The sequence below is a fragment of the Phalangium opilio genome, unplaced genomic scaffold (assembly GCF_054372755.1).
Source record: "Phalangium opilio isolate 3A_F unplaced genomic scaffold, DU_Popi_V2 ptg000038l_1, whole genome shotgun sequence".
In the NCBI taxonomy this organism is placed as follows: Eukaryota; Metazoa; Arthropoda; class Arachnida; order Opiliones; family Phalangiidae; genus Phalangium; species Phalangium opilio.
This window is the reverse complement of record NW_028324161.1, coordinates 3,452,725-3,473,264: the sequence shown is the minus strand read 5'-3', so window position 1 is coordinate 3,473,264 and position 20,540 is coordinate 3,452,725. Positions and strand designations below refer to the sequence as shown.

Sequence of the window (20,540 nt, the reverse complement as noted above, 5' to 3'; positions counted from 1 at the left end):
TGTAAATAGCAGTGAAATTCTAGTGTGAAACTATGTAAATGATTCGGCATTGTAAACATATACTTTGGTATTTTAATACTCGTGCTCGAATTGATTGACGTTTCCCTAGAAATATTTTGGTTAATTAGCTTAGTCTTTGTTATAGTAAAAGGTTGCTAAACTAATGTGAACCTAATTTTCTGACTTTTTAGTAATATTTGTTCATTTTAACTAATTACCAGCTACCAAGTTGTGTAAAAACTGCCGTATTTCTTCTTTTTTGATACTAAAATGTATCGTTTTTTAACCCAGTACCTCGTTTACTAACCAATACAAAACAAGAGAACACCTAGAACCGCATCGTAGCTTAATTTTCAATAAACTAAGAAAACCATATCTCACTTAAAACTAGTTCTTTAATATAAGACCTTAAAATCATACAGAGAGTAGCATTACAGGATGGGTGTGTGTAGAAAGGGTCTATTGAACATATAGAATTACTCGTAAATTATAACCTAACCGTACATAATATCCTAAAGATACACCTAATAATAACAATGCAAAACATGAGTACACCTAGAACCGCGTCGTAGCTTAATTTGTATCTTTTGCAATGTAAACCTAATCTAGTTCTTTAGTATGACATAAACATACATGGAGACCTCAAAATCATAAAGAGAATAGCATTACAGGATGGTGTAGTAAAGGCCTATTGAACCTATAGAATTACCAAGAAATTATCCACTAAATGTGTACATTATCCTAAAGATACATCTAATAATAACAATACAAAACATGAGTACACCTAGAACCGCGTCGTAGCTTAATTTGTAAATGTATTTTGCAATGTAAACCTTATCTCAATTAAAAGTAGTTCTTTAGGATAACAATAATATAAGCATGCATACAAACAAAGAATAACTTTACCGGCAGGGTTGGTATAGAAAGGGCCTAATGCACCTATAGAATTACCCGTAAATTATATCTTAAATAGACACAGTATCCTAAAAATACACCGAAATAATACCCCTATAAATTCAAATTTCCCGCCAGCAACATCACGTGATACGTGACGTCATCAAACCCCCCCCCCAACCATATTTTCCCTCTGGCGCACCACCGCCTAGAGAGAAGAACGAAAAGGGGGAAGTAATGAACCCCCCCTCCACCAGACTACCGTATACGCCAGTGAACCATGAGTGAACTGGCGTATACGGCAGTCTATATTCTCTAATACCCTAAAAGCTCGGTACTACATAGCTTCGAAATCAGCTTTAAGTTGGTTCACGAAGCAACTTCAAAAATCAGCGTATTAACTAGATTCTCGATTACAAGTTTTAGTCTAAATTAACTTCGGAAGTAGCATGAATCGCTTCGAGTCAGTTTCCCCTGTAACTGTGAATATGGGTTTAATGTACGGTTGGCCAAACGTTTCTTCTAAAGGGCCAAATTCGAAAATTCGAACTATATCGCCGGCTGCAAGTTTCAAATTCAGGTCTGAAACTAAGAGTTGATAAATAAAAACAAAAAATACGCTTTGTTCACAGTTTCCAGCCCTTGGCTGTAGATGGCTTATAAAAAGAAGCAAACACTCTCCTCTCAGCACCTACACTAACCAACCAATCAATCAGATATCCATGTGTTTGGTTCACTGTGCATACAGCCCAATATTTGGGAGATTAAATTACTAAATAAGAAATTTTAGTTAATTGCAAATCTTTTCGATACTAGTCGCATTGGATAATTTTCGACAGCATTCCTTTCGCCTCCGTTCAAAATATTAAAGACTCAATTCCAAATGCGGGTTTGGTACCCTCGATACTAATATTTGGTGTATAATATTTTATTTGATGCTAAAATTTTGATTCAATTATATTCGGTGCAAGTCCTCGAAAATAAATTTCGACACTATTCTGGTTGGACTCTAATAATACGCTACAAGTTAAACAGTTGTTCCTTTATGATTTTTGATTTCTTGGCTTTCTTTTTTGACAAAGTGGTAATCGATTTATAGTTTCTAGCATCATGGATGTGTATAAAAAGTACTTTTCGTATTATCTACACTTAGTATTTATATAAATTAATGCTAGCATGTAGGATGTAGAAATGATATTCCCATATTTTTGCAGCGAATTGCTTTTCAGTCAATAAAAGGAATATTAAGGAAGGATGTTAATCAAAATTTCCATTGGACTGCAGAGTTGAGCATTTTGACTATAGTGTTGTTCAAACAGGAAAATTAATGTCAGTTCCTTTCTAGTAAAATTCTATGATTAAATTTCAAGAACTCATTCTTACAATGGCAGGAATAGGGAAAGATTCATGGACATTTATCAAGAGCTACGTGGCCACACCATTATAGTTTTCAAGCATCGACCCCTAATTGAAGTAAGTTTCTAAATAAAACTTTTAAGGCAGGCTCATGCACCTTAGTTTCCCAATATTTTATTAATTACCTTAATTAATTATTAATTACGTTTAACTAGTACATATCTTAAAGAACGCTACATTTTTCCTTTTAAGGATTCTTTATCTCGAAACTAGAATTAAGAATGCATATCATAAAGTATATATATTAAAATAAAGTCTTTATCAAGCAGGAGAAAGTTTCCCTAATTTCCTAACCCGTTTAAAGGCGTATTAAATCGAGCCACGGTAATTCGATACAATAAAGAGAGATAGCCTAGACCTTCTTACTACTGTATCTCCGGTTTCTTGTATATTGTTCAACTGATACCGAAAGGGGCTTTATAGTTCGCTAAACTTTGGTGAAATACTTTCAGTCTAATTTTTAAGATGTTTTAAATCTAAAAATCAGGGAGTTTTTTATAGTTTGAATTTTAATTAAAAGCTAAATTGCGTTTCCTTCGTATTTAAGTTACGCACCTTTGTAAAAGATGTAATGAATTCCCTTAAAATATTTACACTTAAAGAAATTATTTCACATAGAGAACGCAATCACTCATTCTACCCCAGGAAATGAACAAGAACAGTACCGCCCAAAAATGTTTTCAAAATGACGTAGCTAAAATTGTTATTGGCAAAGACCTTGATTAGCATCGTCTGCTTCGTGAATATGGTGGCGACACATGCAACACTCCTGTCCAGACTGACACATTTTGCGCTTTCGCAGCTTCGTTTTGCTTGTTTGGAAGATCGCACTACTGTCCACATTGGGTTTTCGCTACTTTGCGTCCTCACCTCGCGAAATTACAAATTTCTTGCGACAAGGCCAAGAGTTTCGCGCCTTCGCGAGAAAAGCACCAATCACAGTCGAGAGGAAGGATGGGGTGTGGACGCAGTACATTAGTTTCCTTTTTGTTACTTTTTCACAATGGCAGAATTAAACAGCTTGCAGCTCAGAAACTCCGTCGAGTCACTATTAATAAATATGTATAACGTAGATGGTAATGATTGCTCAAATTTCATCGACTATCAAAATAGGAAAAGTCAAATATTAACAAATATCTGAACAGTATAGCGAAAATAGTTTCGTGATCTGTTGCGAAGATGAAATAGTCGAAGGTGCGAACACGCTAGCGAGAGCCTAATGTAGACAAAGCTTTAAACCGACTGTTATAACAAATATACTTTTAACATCATAAAAGGTTTCCTTTAAAAACGGGTCATTATGAAGTTAATTTATTTTTTGATCAAAAGGCTCTCAAAGGCAATTTGCTCGTTACTGTTTGACCAAGATTTTTGAAGACAGATATAGCTTATATGGTTTTGATACATATTTATTTTTATAATTCACAGGCTATAGATTTCTTCAGTTCTGTTGGTGGTGTTGTAGATATTTGGTTAGGTCTATCCGTTCCTCGACTTTCGGATATTATTGTAAATGCTATTACTCTAGTATTTCTTAAGATAAAATTTATGTTTGTTGCATGATATTTCAATCATATGTCGTCATTATATCGTATCTGTTAATATTAAGTGAAAACAAACGTTAAATAAAAACTACCGACAAAACGTATCAAGAAGATATTTCTCCTGTAAAAAACATTATTGGAAAATGAAACCAAATTGACTGTTAGAAACAAAGTGCAAAATTCATATATGGATCAATTGAAATAATCGAAAATACAGGTTCTGAACTTCGTTTCGAGGACGAAGCCGAGTTTTGTATTTCAGACTAACAAAAAATATTGAATTAAATATGAAGTATAGTAAATTTAGTCCATGGAGGGTTAACAAGTTGGTGGAAAAATTATTGCCTCACCTAGTGGAATATTATCGAGCTATTAGTGTAACCACGGACGCACATAAACAGACACAAAGATACACTATTATATTACTTTTTCTATATTGACTGAGAGATGAGAAACAAGATTATCTTAAATATAAAAATAAATATATACTTTCTTCTTTAATTATTCACATTATTGTGCGCTACATCATTTAAAGAAAGAAAATTGGCAGTATCAGAAGGGGACAATAGAAGAACGATGACACTCAGTATTCTCTTAATACTCTAGTTATGTAACATGATTCTTCACTGGCTCGCTCTTTTGGTTTGCTCAACTGCTCATCAAACTTCAGATGGGGTGAGTTCTATAACTGAAATCCTCAGCAATCAACCCACAAACCTATTTCTCAGGAAGAGAAGTATTATATACTTCTGGTAGTATGTACCGGTTTCGAAATACAGTTATAGTTATCGTCACGAACAGCGCAATTGTGTAAACCTTTGATGGAGGCTCCGCGACATCTAGTTTTTAAATTAAGAACTAAAAAAGTTCCAGAATTTTGAATAACATACGGGGAACTTATAAATGCCTAATTTGCTTCAAGAAAAGAGTGTCCAAGGTGCTTTAGGTGTGTGTTCGGATAGCTTTTAGCTAGTTTTCGGAGTGATTTTCGTGAGTGCTCGAAGTTCTCAATTTGGCGGGTGCAGTGTCGTATATCCAGATTAGTTGATTTATACTTCTCGTTTTCATTACGCTCCGTCAAATTCTAAATCGAATTTTTATCTAATGTATGATGATGTCAATACCCTTTAAAACACTATCTACTCCTCTAATTGCATCACGTCTAGTCTTTAGAAGGGAAGCCGTTTCCACCCCATGTATACTAAATAAATGGGAGCTTTCGGAAAATTTTCATCATCAACATCGGTCACAGACTCGCAGTATTACTTACACCTGATAACGTCGATTGATTCGATTCTCATTATGTATACTGGAATTTTAGCAATTTATGGGTTGCCTAACAAAAAAATCAGAGGAAATTCTAATCCGACCAAGAAAAAAAGTTGATATTGAGTTAAAATATTACCCTGTACTTGAAGAGGACAAATCGAGGGCTAGGACGTTTTTGAAAAAGTTTACGGGATTTCGAAATCCAGTTTAATTTCTTCGGATTTCGTTTGATTTTGTCAGATTTCCTTTGATTTCGTTTGATTTCAAAATTCGATAAAATCCAACGAATTATGAGATTTTTCCGTGATTTCGTCGGATTTTGCAATTTTTCTCGTGATTTTGACAGATTTTGCGATATTTCCCTTGATTTCGTTGGATTTTGAGGTATTTCCCTTGATTTTGTCGAATTTTGTGACTTTTTAGCCACATCGTAGTATACGATGAGGCTCTTAGATTGACCCGAGCCGTCGTCGTAGTAGTAGTAGTAGTATAGTGGGTTGTCGCTTCGTTATCGTTAGATTTTAGCTTAAAAGGAACTCTATAGTACCTCAACTCACCAATAGGGATAACTGAGGTCGGTGAGAGATTTTATAGTAATTAAAATTTTTTAAGGTCAGACCCGGGAATCGAACCCGAGTCGCTCACACAGTAGTAAGACACTCTACCACTGAGCCATAGAGACTTGGTAGAAAAGCTGAGATTTTATGGTTTAGTTTTATCTCTTGGGGTTTTTATATTTATTTTTATATTTATTTTCTTTTTATTTATGTGCTAATTAAATGGATAAAGATTTTCCCCGTTTTCTACCGCGCTCCTCATGTGTTTCGTTCTGGTTTGGTAGCTCTCGCCATCTATGTTATGTTTGACTCAACGTTTTGGCAGTTAATTCAAATATGGGTTTAGATAGAGCTAACATATTATTAAATGAGCGTTATGCGTTTGATCATTTTAGCATTGCTAAAGGTAATTAGAGGGGATAATCACTATAACTAAACTTTCTCTTTCAAACGTTTCTGGGCATAAGTCCTCGTTAGAAATTTATAAGATGCGATAAGTGTGCATCGGCATAAGTCTATGTTGTAAACTCATCGCGGGGATTATCACTAAAACTATCTGCTCTTCGATTCGCCGGAATATTAGAATTACAGCATAAGTAAGTTTATACGGTTATAATTTTTATCACTGTTTAGAGTAGGGTATCGAGGGGGTATTAACTCTGATTTTATGCACGGAAATCATTTAAGCATTGTAAAAGATAGCGCTATTCACTCATTAGGGTAAGTTATAGAGGGGTTATCCACTCATTAGGGTAAGTTATAGAGGGGTTATCCACTCATTAGGGTAGGGTATAGAGGGGCTATTCACTCGTACGATGTGGCTACTATTACAAGCCCTTGGGCCGTCTTGTTTATTTTAAATTCGCGATTTCTTTACTGATTTTATGATTTTGCTTCTGTTTTTGTGAATTTTTTATTGATTTTGTTACTGATTTCGGATTTTTCATGGAATTTCCAAAATCTGTTTGTTTTCTTTCCGTATTTCTGATATTGTTATTGATTACGGATTTCCCAAGTTGAATTTCACAGGTAGCGTACGGGATTTTGTGAATGACCGACCCCTTGGGACAAATGAATAAAGAACGAAATTCCACTCCACTGAAACAACCTTAATTTTAGCACTCTTTTAGAAAACCGCACATTCAATACTTCAATATTCATGATTAATAATTTTTACCAAAAGTTTTTCATAAATAAATAATGTATATATCCAACTGTTTCATTTCGCACCTGGGTTATCGATCATTTATATGATATCTTTGAAGAGTAAGGAAAGTGGTCATTTCACTCAAAGACAATCTAATAGGATAAAAGAGTGCATACAAAAAAGGACGAAAGCCTTTCTACTGGAATAAATAATATACTATTGGTAAACCCTTTCATTTGATATTAAATCGGTTTAGGATCATTTACTGAAGTTATGAAGACAGTATAGTTATCCAAAAGATTCGACAATTTCCCCTGAGCGTTAAACATGAGAACTAAAAGAATGTTTAGTGAATTCTTTAATTAAATTATGCTTGGTGAAATATAATTAATTTTTACAACGTTGTGTTTGATGCCCCTAATCAAGTTTTTCTTATTTACCAATATAATAATATACGTACTTGTACAAATCAAAAATTTAATATAATATACACTATAAGAGAGATCAATAAATCTTACAATATTTAAGAGTCTATTCAAGTGAAGTTGCCCAAAACTGGGCGAATCATGTCGTCTACCACAAGAACGAGAACAGTGCTACTGATGGTTTCTAGTGTCAATGAGATCCTAGCAGAAATGAAACCAAACACCCAGCGATTCAAATTGAATAAGTTTCGTTTAAACAGTATAGTTTACTTCGTGAGCGTCGTGTTTTGCATCAGGCCGTTGGTTTCGTTCATGGCTACCTTCTTCGCATATGAAATGGCCGTTGATGCGGGAGTACTGATACAAAGGATACCAAAACTTCCAGCCATAACCGTTTGCTACAATTCAGCGTAACAATTTTTATTTCAAATGTGTCTAGCAGTTTGTGCATGTTCAATTAGCTGCGCTGGGCTGTGGAACTCTTAAAACTCATCGTAACTCCTTGGATCTAATAGGTTTTTTAAAATCTTAAGTAATCCCACCCATAGTTACCTATGTAATATTTCACGAAATAATTGTCAGAGTTTAAAAACGTTCAGATTTATTTATTTTACATTGACATTCCTTTACAGTGCGTTTAAGATAAGAGGTTGAAATTACTAAACAAAACAAATAACTACGACTGACTCTCCTTCGCGATTACATGCCTAGATCACAGCTCGGAATGATAACAAAACTTAACGTTATCTAAATCACGTGACTGAACTTAAAACATTTAAAGTCTAAGATAACAATTCTATATATTTTTAGACCTAAAAATATTCTATTTTTTGTAACAATATTTTACACTCCCCACCGATGGCGAAATGCTGAGTCGATCTTCTTGAGTTTTAACCAATTTCGAGGGGACATATTAGGTTAATTGGACGTTTGACGATGACACTGCTTGGAAGCCGGATTGAACAAGATCGGATTTTCCCGTCTCTGCCCTCATACACCTCTTCGACTCTGACCAATTTCCAGATGTGACGGGGAAGACTATCTTCTTTAAGCAACGCCATCTCGCCAGGTTGAATGACATGAGTTGATGTTCGTCTGGATATTTCGTGTGCTGACTTTAACTCGAGAAGGTACTCTTTCCGCCATCTCGTCCAGAATTGAGACAGTAATTTTGTTGAACGGACTAAACGTTCGTAAAAACCGCCCCACCAGGCAGCACGCTCTATAATGTTTTTCCATACGATTCCTTGTTGGCCAAAGAATTCCTTGATCTCGTCGTTTTTTATTCGCTTCCAAAGCAATCCCAACTCCCGATCCGCTCTTTTAAATGATTTTGCGTTATCGCTGTATATGACCTTGACAATGCCTCGCCTTGAAATGAATCTTCGAAATGACAGAAGAAACGATTTAGTCGACATGTCAGAAACCAATTCTAAATGGAGCGCTCTCGTTACACCCCAAGTAAAGAGTGCTATGTAAGATTTGCTCTTTTCCTTCGAATCCTTGGTGTAGATTGGTCCGGCAAAATCGAGACCGGTGATCTCAAATGGCTCAGCTTGTCGTATTCTGTCCGCTGGTAAGGGCGCAGTATCTTCTATGACCGGTTTTACACGAAGTTTCTTACAAATTAAGCATTGGCCGAGTCGTTTCTTGATCTGTTGTCTTGCTTTTATGATCCAGAATCGTTCTCTAATTTGAGTTAATGTTGAAGTCGTTCCTAGATGCATCACTTGTTCATGAGCCAGGTCAATTTGCAGTTCAGAAAATTGGTTTCCTCCTGGCAAAATAATGGGGTGCTTTTGGCCAAATGAAAATTCGGAATGTTGTAATCGACCGCCTATACGTATAACTTGGTCGTCGTCAAGAAATGTATTGTATTTCACCAATGAAGAGTTTTTAGGCAAGACTTTTTGAGCTGTAAGCATTTTACAGCATCTGGGAAACTTTCTCGTTGAGTCTGTCTAATCCAGTAAATTTCCGCTTGCTTCAGTTTGTAACGCTAATTCTTAACGTTAGTTACTTTACAATATATTCTCCAAAACAATTAGAAAAAAATATATTCATGGGTTTCTTAAAAATGTTCATGTGTTTGTATTCGTGCATGGTACCAGCGGTATAGTCCCATTGGACCGAATCCCATTCGACCGAAACCGCTTTATGGTTTTTTATGGAGAATATTTTTACATTTCCAGCCCAATGGCGGGTTTCTGCTAAATGGGAATTTATTAGAAAGAATTAGTTAATTAAATATCTGTGAGGGTTTCGAATCACGGCAGCAGCATGGTAGAATATCAGGCTTTTAATTCAAAGGCTCGGGTTCAAACCCAGAGAAGGAAATTGTAAGTCAAGTTAGGTTAGGTCATGAGTGAATCATATACTAGCTCCCTATAAGTTACTCAGTCACACTGGCCTAATGCATCCAGCATTTTCTTCCGAATAGTAGTCGAGAGGAAGAGAGGCGGATGAAAGTTATAGTAGACGGCGCCCTCTCTTAGGGCTTTGAAATTAATGTATCGAGACCTTGAAAATGACGATAGTTCCAAATGGTATTAACGGTTTTGGAGGTTTTGGTTTCTTTGCGTCACATTCATTCTTTTGCTTATTTAAAAATAATTTGGGTCTCACAACAGGCTTCGTTAAAAATGTGTTGGGCCTTTCTTTAAGTTTTTCTATTAGTTCTTTAGACGCATTATTAAAAAGTTTATTAAGGTTTTCGAGATAACTATTAAGTTGTTGTTTTTCTTATTTTTTGAAAAAGTTTGGTTCTCTCACCATAAATAGTTCCTGCCTCTGAACGTAGGCAACGTTCTGAATTCAAATGAGTTTCTTTCATTTAGGCTTTGTCAAAAAATATCCAAAATTCTGCCATTTTAATGCGAAAAAATAAAACTTTGCGCCAACCCCAATCCATTAAAATAATTTCAAAGATAAAATCACAACATTTCTAAAACGTCGTCTGCTTATACTTACTACCTTTCAGTTCAAAGATTCATTGGTTGATCCTCTTTTCCGGTTTTTTACCGGAAATTCGTAAGCGCCGAGAGTAGTGTTATTTTCTCTCGCTGGGGGTCGCATATAGGTAACACATTTTTGGCGGGAAGAAAATGCTGGATACATTAGGCCAGTGTGGCTGAGTAACTTATAGGGAGCTAGTATATGATTCACTCATGGTTAGGTTTAGTTAGGTTACGTTAGGTTAGGTTAGGTTAATAATATTTTATAAATCATTTAACTATTCTACGCCTTTTCTAAAATATTTATGTTTAGCTTCATTGACTTCTCAAATAATATGCCTTTTCCAAAACATTACTGTTATGTTTGGTTAGGTTTGGTTTGGTTAAGTTAGGTTAGTAATATTTTATAAATCATTTAACAATGTTACGCCTTTTCCAAAATATTGATGTTTTATACCTTCATTGACTTCTCAAATAATATGCCTTTTTCAAAACTTTACTGTTATGTTAGGTTAGGTTTGGGTTCGTTAAGTTAGGTTAGTAGTATTTTACAAATCATTTAACTATGGTACGCCTTTTCCAAAATGTTCATGTTTAGCTTCATCGACTTCTCAAATAATATGCCTTTTCCAAAACATTACTGTTATGTTATGTTAGGTTAGGTTAGGTTAGGTTTGGTTAGGTTAGGTTCGGTTAGGTTAGGTTCGGTTACGTTAGATTAGGTTAGGTTACGTTAGATTAGGTTAGGTTAGGTTAGGTTTGGTTAGGTTAGGCTTAGGTTAGGTTAGGTTTGGTTTGGTTTGGTTTGGTCAGGTTTGGTTAGGTTAGGTTTGGTTAGGTTTGGTTAGGTTTGGTTAGGTTAGGTTTGGTTTGGTTTGGTCAGGTTTGGTCAGGTTTGGTTAGGTTTGGTTAGGTTAGGATAGGATAGGTTAGGTTAGGTTTGGTTAGGTTAGGTTAGGTTTGGTTAGGTTACTTCTATTCGAACCTTACAGGAGGGATTTCTACAATTATAGTAACTATAGTTTTATCCTTTTTCTTATTCAATTGAAACTAGTAGCCATAATTAATGTAAAGAAAGCCGCCTTTATTAGCAATTCTCTCCATTATCAATCACTCTTAAAATTAAATGTTGCATTTCAAACATCAATATATATATATATATATACAACGAAAACTGTAGGGTAAAAAAATCCTTAAAAAAAGTGAAAACGTTTGCTTTTTATATCTTGATATATATTTTCCCAAAACCGCACATTTGGGCTGTTTTCGGTTGAAGGGGAAACGCGTTCGGTCGAATGGGACACAAGGGTACCAGCCCGCGTGCACTTCACGCTACTTAAAATTTAATTCTCAATGGAAAAGGGCAGGGATGACCCGCGGGTCAGGTCACGCACCTGTCCTACCGTTCTCTTATTCTTGAAATCCTAAGAAATTCTAAAATCCCCGAATAACAATAACAACCCCTCTTTTGAAAGTGCTTTCTATTGACCAAGCCCTGACCCCAATGTAACCTGTAAAAAATACTAGTATATGATAAAAACACTTGTTGACGAGCCTCGCTCAATGATTGGAGGACCCGAAAGATTTTTAGCGATAATGATTGGTGCGCCTGAAGTCGCCATAAAGTTATAAAAGCCTGGCACTCACAAAAAGAAGGCAGAGTTGCCTACCGGACCCTACGCTGGGGGTCAGCCTGACTGACTCTCGAAACTCCTGAAGTAAAACTTCGTCCGCGCGTTTCAACCGATTTCACAAATATTTAGTACAATGGTTTCCTTAAACTTATAGACGGGCTGAATGGTATTTTGGGTTCAATTTGTTGCCATCTTTTTAAATGGCGGCCAAAAACTTAAAAACCCTTCTTTACGGAATAATGTCCGCGTGAAAAGTAATAAAAATATCCCGACAGGCTGACGGACTGTGCCGAGTGCCTTCGCTCCTAGGGGGCTACAGAAATATTAGTCATCAGTAAAATCTGCACGCCGCGGGTAACGGCTAGTCTATATAAATACAAATTTTGGCCTATTCTTTATCTCACGTTGTTACATAAGAAAACTTTTTAGACTACTTTTTTATGTACACAACAGTATATTTATCAATATTGGTTAAGCTTAAGATTATTCATAGTCCTCTTCTTGAGGTTGAGCCTCAAAATCTCTATGTTCATTTGAACAAGATACTCCCTTGCAGTGCCTACAAACAGACTGGACCAGTTTTACGGCATTCACATTTCAAGTCACAGACTTCCTTGCATTTATCTGCAGAAGCTCATCTGGAGCAGGTTGTAGAGTGGTAACGATTGGTTTGAGTTCAGATCCTACCTGCCTCCAACCCCATTCTCTAGCATTTAGGCTGCTTCCAAGCCACGTTTCAACTTGGTGATAAACTCTATTTGAGTGCTGCTTTGCTGCCGCACTTGTTGGTGGAAGAAAAACTAATTCAAAAGCTCAATTCCATAATCTTCATTTAAAGTATACACATGGTTATGTCAACTTTGTTTCACACGCTTTAACTCAACCTTAGCCGTATTGACAAGTGTGGGCGAGCAATGGTATATATTACAACATTAAGTTTTATGATGGTACAAAGGTTGTTTTACTCTCTCTCGTACTATACATTAGAGCTCCGGTCAGAAAAGAAACAAAATTTGTCAATAATAGGAACTATATACTTAATTTTGGAAATGTATTCTGAAAATAGAAACCATAAATGCTTTAAACCCCCATTTTTATATGAGACTAATCTTCAGGGTCAGATTCTGAACTTCCGGTTAGTTGTAGGGCACATTATCTTACGAGATGAATTATGTGTTTGAAGCTAATCTACAATTGAAGCCTAATTACGTATTAATCAGTTTAGTAGAACCAGAGTTATTAAACGTTTTCTGGATTTTGTCCGCCATTTTCCAATATGGCAGAAATTCCACCAATGGGAGAGTGTGGGAGACCACTTCATGTTAAAGAGCGCCCAAAATTGTATAAGACCTTAATATTTCAGCTTTGTTTCAATTTGTTGCGGGTTAAAACCTATTTTACTTGTACTATTTAACAAATTATGAAATCTATTGCCTTAAACATCCAATCGGTCACATAATTTCTAGTAAATAACTGAAGTTATATGCTTTTGCATTATAAACATGATATAAAATTATATTTAACTCAAAGTGTGTCAAACATTTCAGTTGTAAAATTTCCCCGCTAGATGGTTGGTCTACGTTGCGATTGGTAAAATTTTGCCAAAAGCCTGACTAAAACCAACGGGAGAGCATTCGGAACGTTCGCCCTAGAAAATTTCCGTAGAAAGTTTATCTCGCTTTAGAGACGTCATAGTGTTCCACTATTTCGGGGAGAAGAACCTGAGAAGAGACTTATACTATTTTTAAACTCGTCTGTATATATATATATATATATTTAACCAAAGTATGTAATTTAACTAAAATATATAATAATGAAAACAATAATTATAGTGAACACTATTTTACACTCAAATCTTAATATAAAATATATATAAATATAAATATATAATCAGGATTAATAAAATATTAACATAAATATTAATAATGTTAATATTTATATTCATCCGGATAAAATATTCCTATATTTATATATAAATACATGTATTATGATTTAAGTGTGAAATAGTTCACTATAATTATTGTTTGCGTTATTATATATTTTATTTAAATTATATACTTTGGTTAAACTAGATATAATTTAAATATTGTAGTGATATATATTTCAGTAGAGGTATTATTAGGAATCAAGGTATTGTCAGAATTCTAGGAGAGCGGTAGCTCTCTTAGATAAGACTTCATACTGACTTTAATGTATGGAATGATGGTATTATAATACTACTATTATGTATAACATGCGTAATTTTCTAAATATAAATTATGATTTTTCTGAAAATAGAAGAAACGTTATTTTGAGATCTGTAAATTTTAATTTTTAAAAAACTTTTTGGTTTACAATTTTTAGATTATAACTTTCTACATCTGAGATTTTAATTAAGTTTTCAAAAGTTTTTCGTTTACAAATTTTTAAGTTACAATTTTTTTCATCTTTTTCTCTTTCTTTCTGTCCTGAGACTGGATTTTTTCCTTTCATTTATGAAATTCATTCTTATAATTGTTCTCATTTTAATAAAGGCAAAGACAAGTTCTTTTGAGTAGTTGAATTTTTGTGGTAAAATTAAATTTGTCACAGCATTAACAATTCCCTCTTCTTTTCGAAGCCTCATTATACCCATTTCATTCGATTCGTGGTATTTTAAAAATTCAGATTCAAAAAATCGAACATCGTTTAAAAAACTATTTGATGGTTTGGTAATTCCACCATAGCTTAATTGCGCCACCCATGTTGGTTTGGCATAGCAGTGTTCTAGTTCTAAATTATTTTTGCATGTCAGATCTAAGTTTAGGAATGCCTTATCAAATTTATTGGCCACCCAACCTGCCAATATTCTAGTCCATTTTCTTCACATTCTGTGAGGGTTTTGTTTGTGTCTATGTTTAAAGTTGCCTGCGTTTTTATCACCCTCTTGTTATAATCTTTCTTTGAGGAACTGTAGGTTGTTTTCCGTATCATCATTTCTGGCCTAAACTCAATAGCACTGTCATCATTTATTTCAAAAACGTTGTCTATAAATTCACTAATTTCTATGTCATCAGGAGTAATTTCTGACTTTCTAAAAATGTTTGTTACAAAATATTCATCTTGCGAATTGTCTATTGTATTTGTATTTGTCTGAATTATGCCAGGGTTTTTACCTAAAATTATCATTCGAATTCTATAGAGAGCATTAAGAGGTGTTGGATGATCATCCAAGCCACCTCGTGTACGTAGCTGTGAAAAGAAATTCTCAAGACAGTCCTGATTTAGGCGATGCGTCAATATGTATTTAATGCCGTATTTTTCGTTTAGCTGATGATATAGATTTATGACTGAATTAATACTAATTATGATGGCTTTCTAAAAAACTTGCATTGTGGTTTTCTTTAAAGGTAACGCCTGCTTGAAAATTTCAGACATCTTTATTAAAGCTTGAGTTTGTTCATCTAAGTGCGTTCCAAATCCGCTTTTTGAAATTATGTCATCATCTTTCACGTAGCTGTTCATGATGTCGAACCACTGATTGACAGTTTCTATAAAGTCGGCCGTATTTTCTCCTAAATCACCCAATTTCATTCTTTTTATTGCCGAGGCCACAGTATGCGACATCAGTTCCGCAGCCATTCTCACATTTTGGCGTTGAGTTCCTTGACATTCCTAGTGGAGTTTCGTTATTTTGTGGCACCTCCTTAATTCACTTTGATCTTGCTTAAAAAATGACAACACAGGTTCTTTGGTAATCAGCTTTCCATTGTAGTTAAATCCGTTGTCGAGAAACCAGTTTCGAATTAATTTCAATAGGTGTGGGGCATCAGCTAAACAAAAAATCTCCTCTAGAAGGTTTACAGGATTTGGAAATGAGTTTTGGTTAACAGAAATACCCAGCTCTCTCCACAGTCCTTGATTTCCCGCACCCATGTCATTTACGCAGGACACCACAGTGAATCCAGCAGAATTTAGTTCCGTGATCGCCTGGTATAAAAGTGACGCAGTCATTTTTTCATCGAATCCAAGATAAATTGGCTGTTTCCAACTTGCAAATAATCCTCAGGCCATTATCACTTGTAGCTGACTATGTTCGCCCATGATCTGGTCATGTTTTACGTCGTATTCCAATAGTGATCTAACTTTTACTTCATCAAATGTCAATACTACTAATTTCTCTATGATTGGCATGTGCGTTCCATTTGCTTTCATTATTTTTAGAACATCATTTAGTAATCCTGGCCTGAAATCTAGCTCAGAAGCAAAGTGCCTAAGTGTTGCTATATGAGGCAAAGGAATATTGCGTTGCTCACGAAGGTATATGTAGGCTCGTTTGCTGAGGTACCGTAATGCAAAGGCCCTTGCAATATCTTCATCATCCCACTTCACTTTTTTGGAGCCTTTTAACATTTTAATATGGCTTTTAGTAAAAACATTTTGTAAAATTTCTTCCTGTTTGAAGTTGTTTTCCGAGAGCAACTTATTCTCTTTTTTCAGCCTTTTTAAGTCTTTCCTCAATAAACGTAATTCAATACCTTGAATTGAGTTATTGCACCATAATGAGCGTATTTTTTGGTCCTTCTTGGTTATCTGTTCATCAGCATCTTAGTTTTCGCGATACTTGCTTTTCGCGCTAAGAGAAGTTTCTTATTTTTGGCCAAAACCTCCTTAAAATTGCACTGACATGGACTCCTTGTAGAATTTCGGGTAGGATTGCACTTTATCTAACTAACTCAACTAACAGCGGTTACTGATTAATTAGACCACGGGGAGTTCGGAAAAAATAGTGAAAAAATTCTAAACCCGCCGCAAGTTGGTCAAAAAATTTTTGGAAAATTTTAAAATTGCATGTACTTACCGCTATAGACTAAAAGGATTATGCACTCAATCTTTGATAATATGCCGGGGGGCGGAGGGCAACTATAATACCTTCAAGGACTCGCGACGGAAGTATAGCTATGGAATTTTTAAGACCTACTGAATTTATCAAAACCGTTCATTTTGTTACTGGGATCGAAAAGTAATCTGAGAAACTTCCAAAATATTGCGAAATGAAAAATTTGGAAATGCCAAAAATAAGGAAAAGGAGAATATAGGCGAGAAATGGCGAAAATTACATTAGCGATATTTTAGTTTCTAAAACAAGCATTAACTTTTGGAAAGTATTTAAAAGTAAATCAATATTTTGGGAAAAAGGCACTAATTGGTTTTAAGTAACTAGGCCTATTCGCAAACAGAAATTTTGGAAAAGGTGGTAAATTAGCTAATAAGTAACCAAACCGAACCCTAACTAATAATATTTGAAAAGGTGGATATTAATTGAGAAAAAAATTAGGAATAGGGCGCATTATATTTGAGTTATAAATGTAGTAATCATCAAAGCTTTGGAAAAGGCGGATTTTGTTGAGAAATATCTCAGAAAAGGTTGCATTCTATTTGGGTTGTAAAAGAAGTAATCATCAAGTTTTTGGAACAGGCTTAAAATAATTTGGGAAGCAAATGAACGCAAAGTCAAAATTATGGAAAATTACGCGAATTATTTGGAAATAAATGGTAATATTTGTAAAAGGCGTCATATTTTACAGCAATATTTTGGAAAAGGCGTCATATTTTACAGCAATATTTTGGAAAGGCGTCATATTTTACAGCAGTATTTTGGAAAAGGCGTCATATTTTACAGCAATATTTTGGAAAAGGCGTCAAATTTTACAGCAATATTTTGGAAAAGGCGTCAAATTATACAGCAATATTTTGGAAAAGGCGTCATATTTTACAGCAATATTTTGGGAAAGGCGTCAAATTTTACAGCAATATTTTGGAAAAGGCGTCAAATTTTACAGCAATATCATAAAAAAACTCTCCATGAGAAATGAAGTGTGGCCTCCTCCAAGTGGTGTTTCTCGGGTAATACATTACGGCATAGCCATACATATACTTGGAATTTCTAATTGTATTTAGTTCTTCTCTGGTAATCTGAAACCCTTTACAAAATATCGCTGTTTTTGTTTAGATATTTCAAAAAGAATAAGACGCCTTTTGCAAAATTTTGCTGTAAAATATGACTCCTTTTCCAAATTTTTGCTGTAAAATATGACTCCTTTTCCAAATTTTTTCTATAAATATGACTCCTTTTCCAAAATTTTGCTGTAAAATATGACGCCTTTTCCAAAATTTTGCTGTAAAGTAGAACTCCTTTTCCACAATATTGCTGTAAAGTAGAACTCCTTTTCCAAATATTGCTGTAAAATTTGACGCCTTTTCCAAAATATTGCTGTAAAATATGACGCCTTTTCCAAAATATTGCTATAAAATCTGACGCCTTTTCCCATATATTGCTCTAAAATCGGGCACTTTTTCCAAAATATTATTGATGTAAAATATGACGCCTTTTCCAAAATATTATTGATGTAAAATATGACGCCTTTTCCAAAATATTATTGATGTAAAATATGACGCCTTTTCCAAAATATTATTGATGTAAAATATGACGCCTTTTCCAAAGTATTGCTGTAAAATATGACGCCTTTTAGAGACCTGCACGGGCCGAGTTTTTCAGGCCCGACCCGGCCCGGCCCGTTAATTTCCAAAATTTTAAAAGCCCAACCCAGCCCGGCCCGTTAATTTCCAAAATTTTAAAAGCCCAACCCGGCCCGGCCCGTTAATTTCCAAAATTTTAAAAGCCCGACCCGGCCCGGCCCGTTAATTTCCAAAATTTTAAAAGCCCGACCCGGCCCGGCCCGATACAGTTTTCAAAAGTGGAAAGCCCGGCTCGGCCCGTGCAGGACTCTGACGCCTTTTCCAAAATATTGCTGTAAAATATGACTCCTTTTCGAAATATTACCATTTATTTCCAAATAATTCGCGTAGTTTTCCATAATTTTGCCTTTACATTCATTTGCTTCCCAAATTATTTGAAGCCTGTTCCAAAATTTTGATGCTTACTTCATTTACAACTCAAATAAAATTAGACCTATTCCTAATTTTTTTCTCAATTAAAATCCACCTTTTCAAATATTATTAGCATAAATCTCACAATTTTTGTAGATTTTGCTTTTCTTAGTAAGATCTAGAATACGCGATAACACTATTTTCGTCGCGAGTCCATTTGGTAAGATCGAGCTCGGCTGCAGACGACGGAGTTAGGTTTTTCTCGACTTCTCGGGCCTCGGGGGTTACGGTAAGTACATGCAATTTTAAAATTTTCAAAAATTTTTTTGACCAACTTGCGGCGGGTTTAGAATTTTTTTCACTATTTTTTCCGAACTCTCCGTGGTCTAATTAGTCAGTAACCGCTGTTAGTTGAGTTAGTTAGATAAAGTGCAATCCTACCCGATTGGAGAATGCCAAGTTGGCCAGAATTGTAAAGAAAACGAATCGATATAAACTGTTCAAGGGTGCAGCCATTCGACAAATGAGCAGGGCCGGAAATAAGCACAGGACACGGGACATTGTCCAATAAAATTTAAAAATGTCCCATAAATTTTTTTAAAAACGAAGGGGGTCACTGGGCATTTTGACCAATAAATTTTCCGAAGTTATGATAGCTTGACTATGAAGATGCGACACCTTTTTTGCACATGCCAGTGGACAATGTCCAATAAATTTTCTAGTCAAATAGGGGGTCACTGGACACATGTCCTATAAGAATTTTTTCTTATTTCCGGCCCTGCAAATGAGACCTGTGGAGCTACTGTTGTTCAAAGAAGGAAAAGAGATTGTTTGTCAATAACCGAACAGTGCATTTGCAATCCAGGTTACTGCCGTTACAATAGAAACTGTATCCTCGACAGCGACTTTAAAAATTAAAAAATAAACTAAATATGTAATTATAGTTTATTTTTAAAATAAATGTTTAGCGGGTGAAAAATATAATTATTCATTTGGTGTTTCCCATTTTTGAAGGGGTTTTCTTCTGACGTCGGCAAGCTAAAATATTCTCTAAATTTTTAACTCTCCAATTAGTGACGATGACTTAACTGAGAGGTATTACACTGGAGGTGTCTGTGTGTGCCTTTCACCGCGTTCGGAAGTGTCAAATTGGCTTCTAACAAGAACACCATTTTTTCTTTCTTCTATTCCACTTAGACACCAATTTACAACAATGTCATCTACCGCATTATCATCGTACGCGGCGATCGGCTAGAGTTTCAAGAAACGTCTACCTCCACCCTGGTCGCGACTCGGAAAGGTAATAGCTTGGTTTCGCAAATTGTTCACCATGCACAAAGTGGAACATCTGCAAACTTCTCACACTACGTACACTACGTTTATAGCTATTATATATCGATTAGAGAATAGCACGTAAAACTGAATTCTAAAGAAAAACGAATACTTGGTTAGGAACGCAATATGTATTCAGTAGAGGCTTCTTGTTTTTATTTTACACCTTGGTTCAGTCAGGTCGGGCGCTTACGTTTTAGTCTCAAGAATGAAGGGTGTGTTTCTTGTATGGCCAATATAGTTTAAACCTAGGTCAAGGTTTTGAGAATTAGATATTCGCCCACATTTGGCTCGGTTTGAAATATTTGCGGTTTTTCTACAATAGATGAATTTTTAAATATTTAAGGACTGTACTTGTGCGTGGGAATGTTTCATTTTGCAAGAATTGTTTATAGCTAAGAAAATTCAAAATCGATACAACGTGAGAAAACTGTTCATAAGGCCTGAAAAATATCGTTTCAATTCAGTGACGCTATTCACCCAGAGTGCATAACATGCTTTCTTTAGATGAAGCATTTT

The 20,540-nt window shown here is 35.1% G+C and overlaps 1 protein-coding gene across 1 annotated transcript; it reads right to left on the bottom strand.

Moving 5' to 3' along the window:
* Nucleotides 1-8,142: 8,142 nt before the first annotated feature.
* Nucleotides 8,143-9,177, bottom strand: LOC149682695 (uncharacterized). Its single transcript, XM_089834358.1, has one exon. It carries the CDS (start codon nucleotides 9,175-9,177, stop codon nucleotides 8,143-8,145), a length of 1,035 nt encoding a protein of 344 aa, XP_089690484.1.
* Between the last annotated feature and the right edge of the window lie 11,363 nt (nucleotides 9,178-20,540).

Excerpts from the sequence above, each read along its gene's own strand:
- LOC149682695 (XM_089834358.1), bottom strand. The coding sequence starts at position 9,177 with ATGCTTACAGCTCAAAAAGTCTTGCCTAAAAACTCTTCATTGGTGAAA.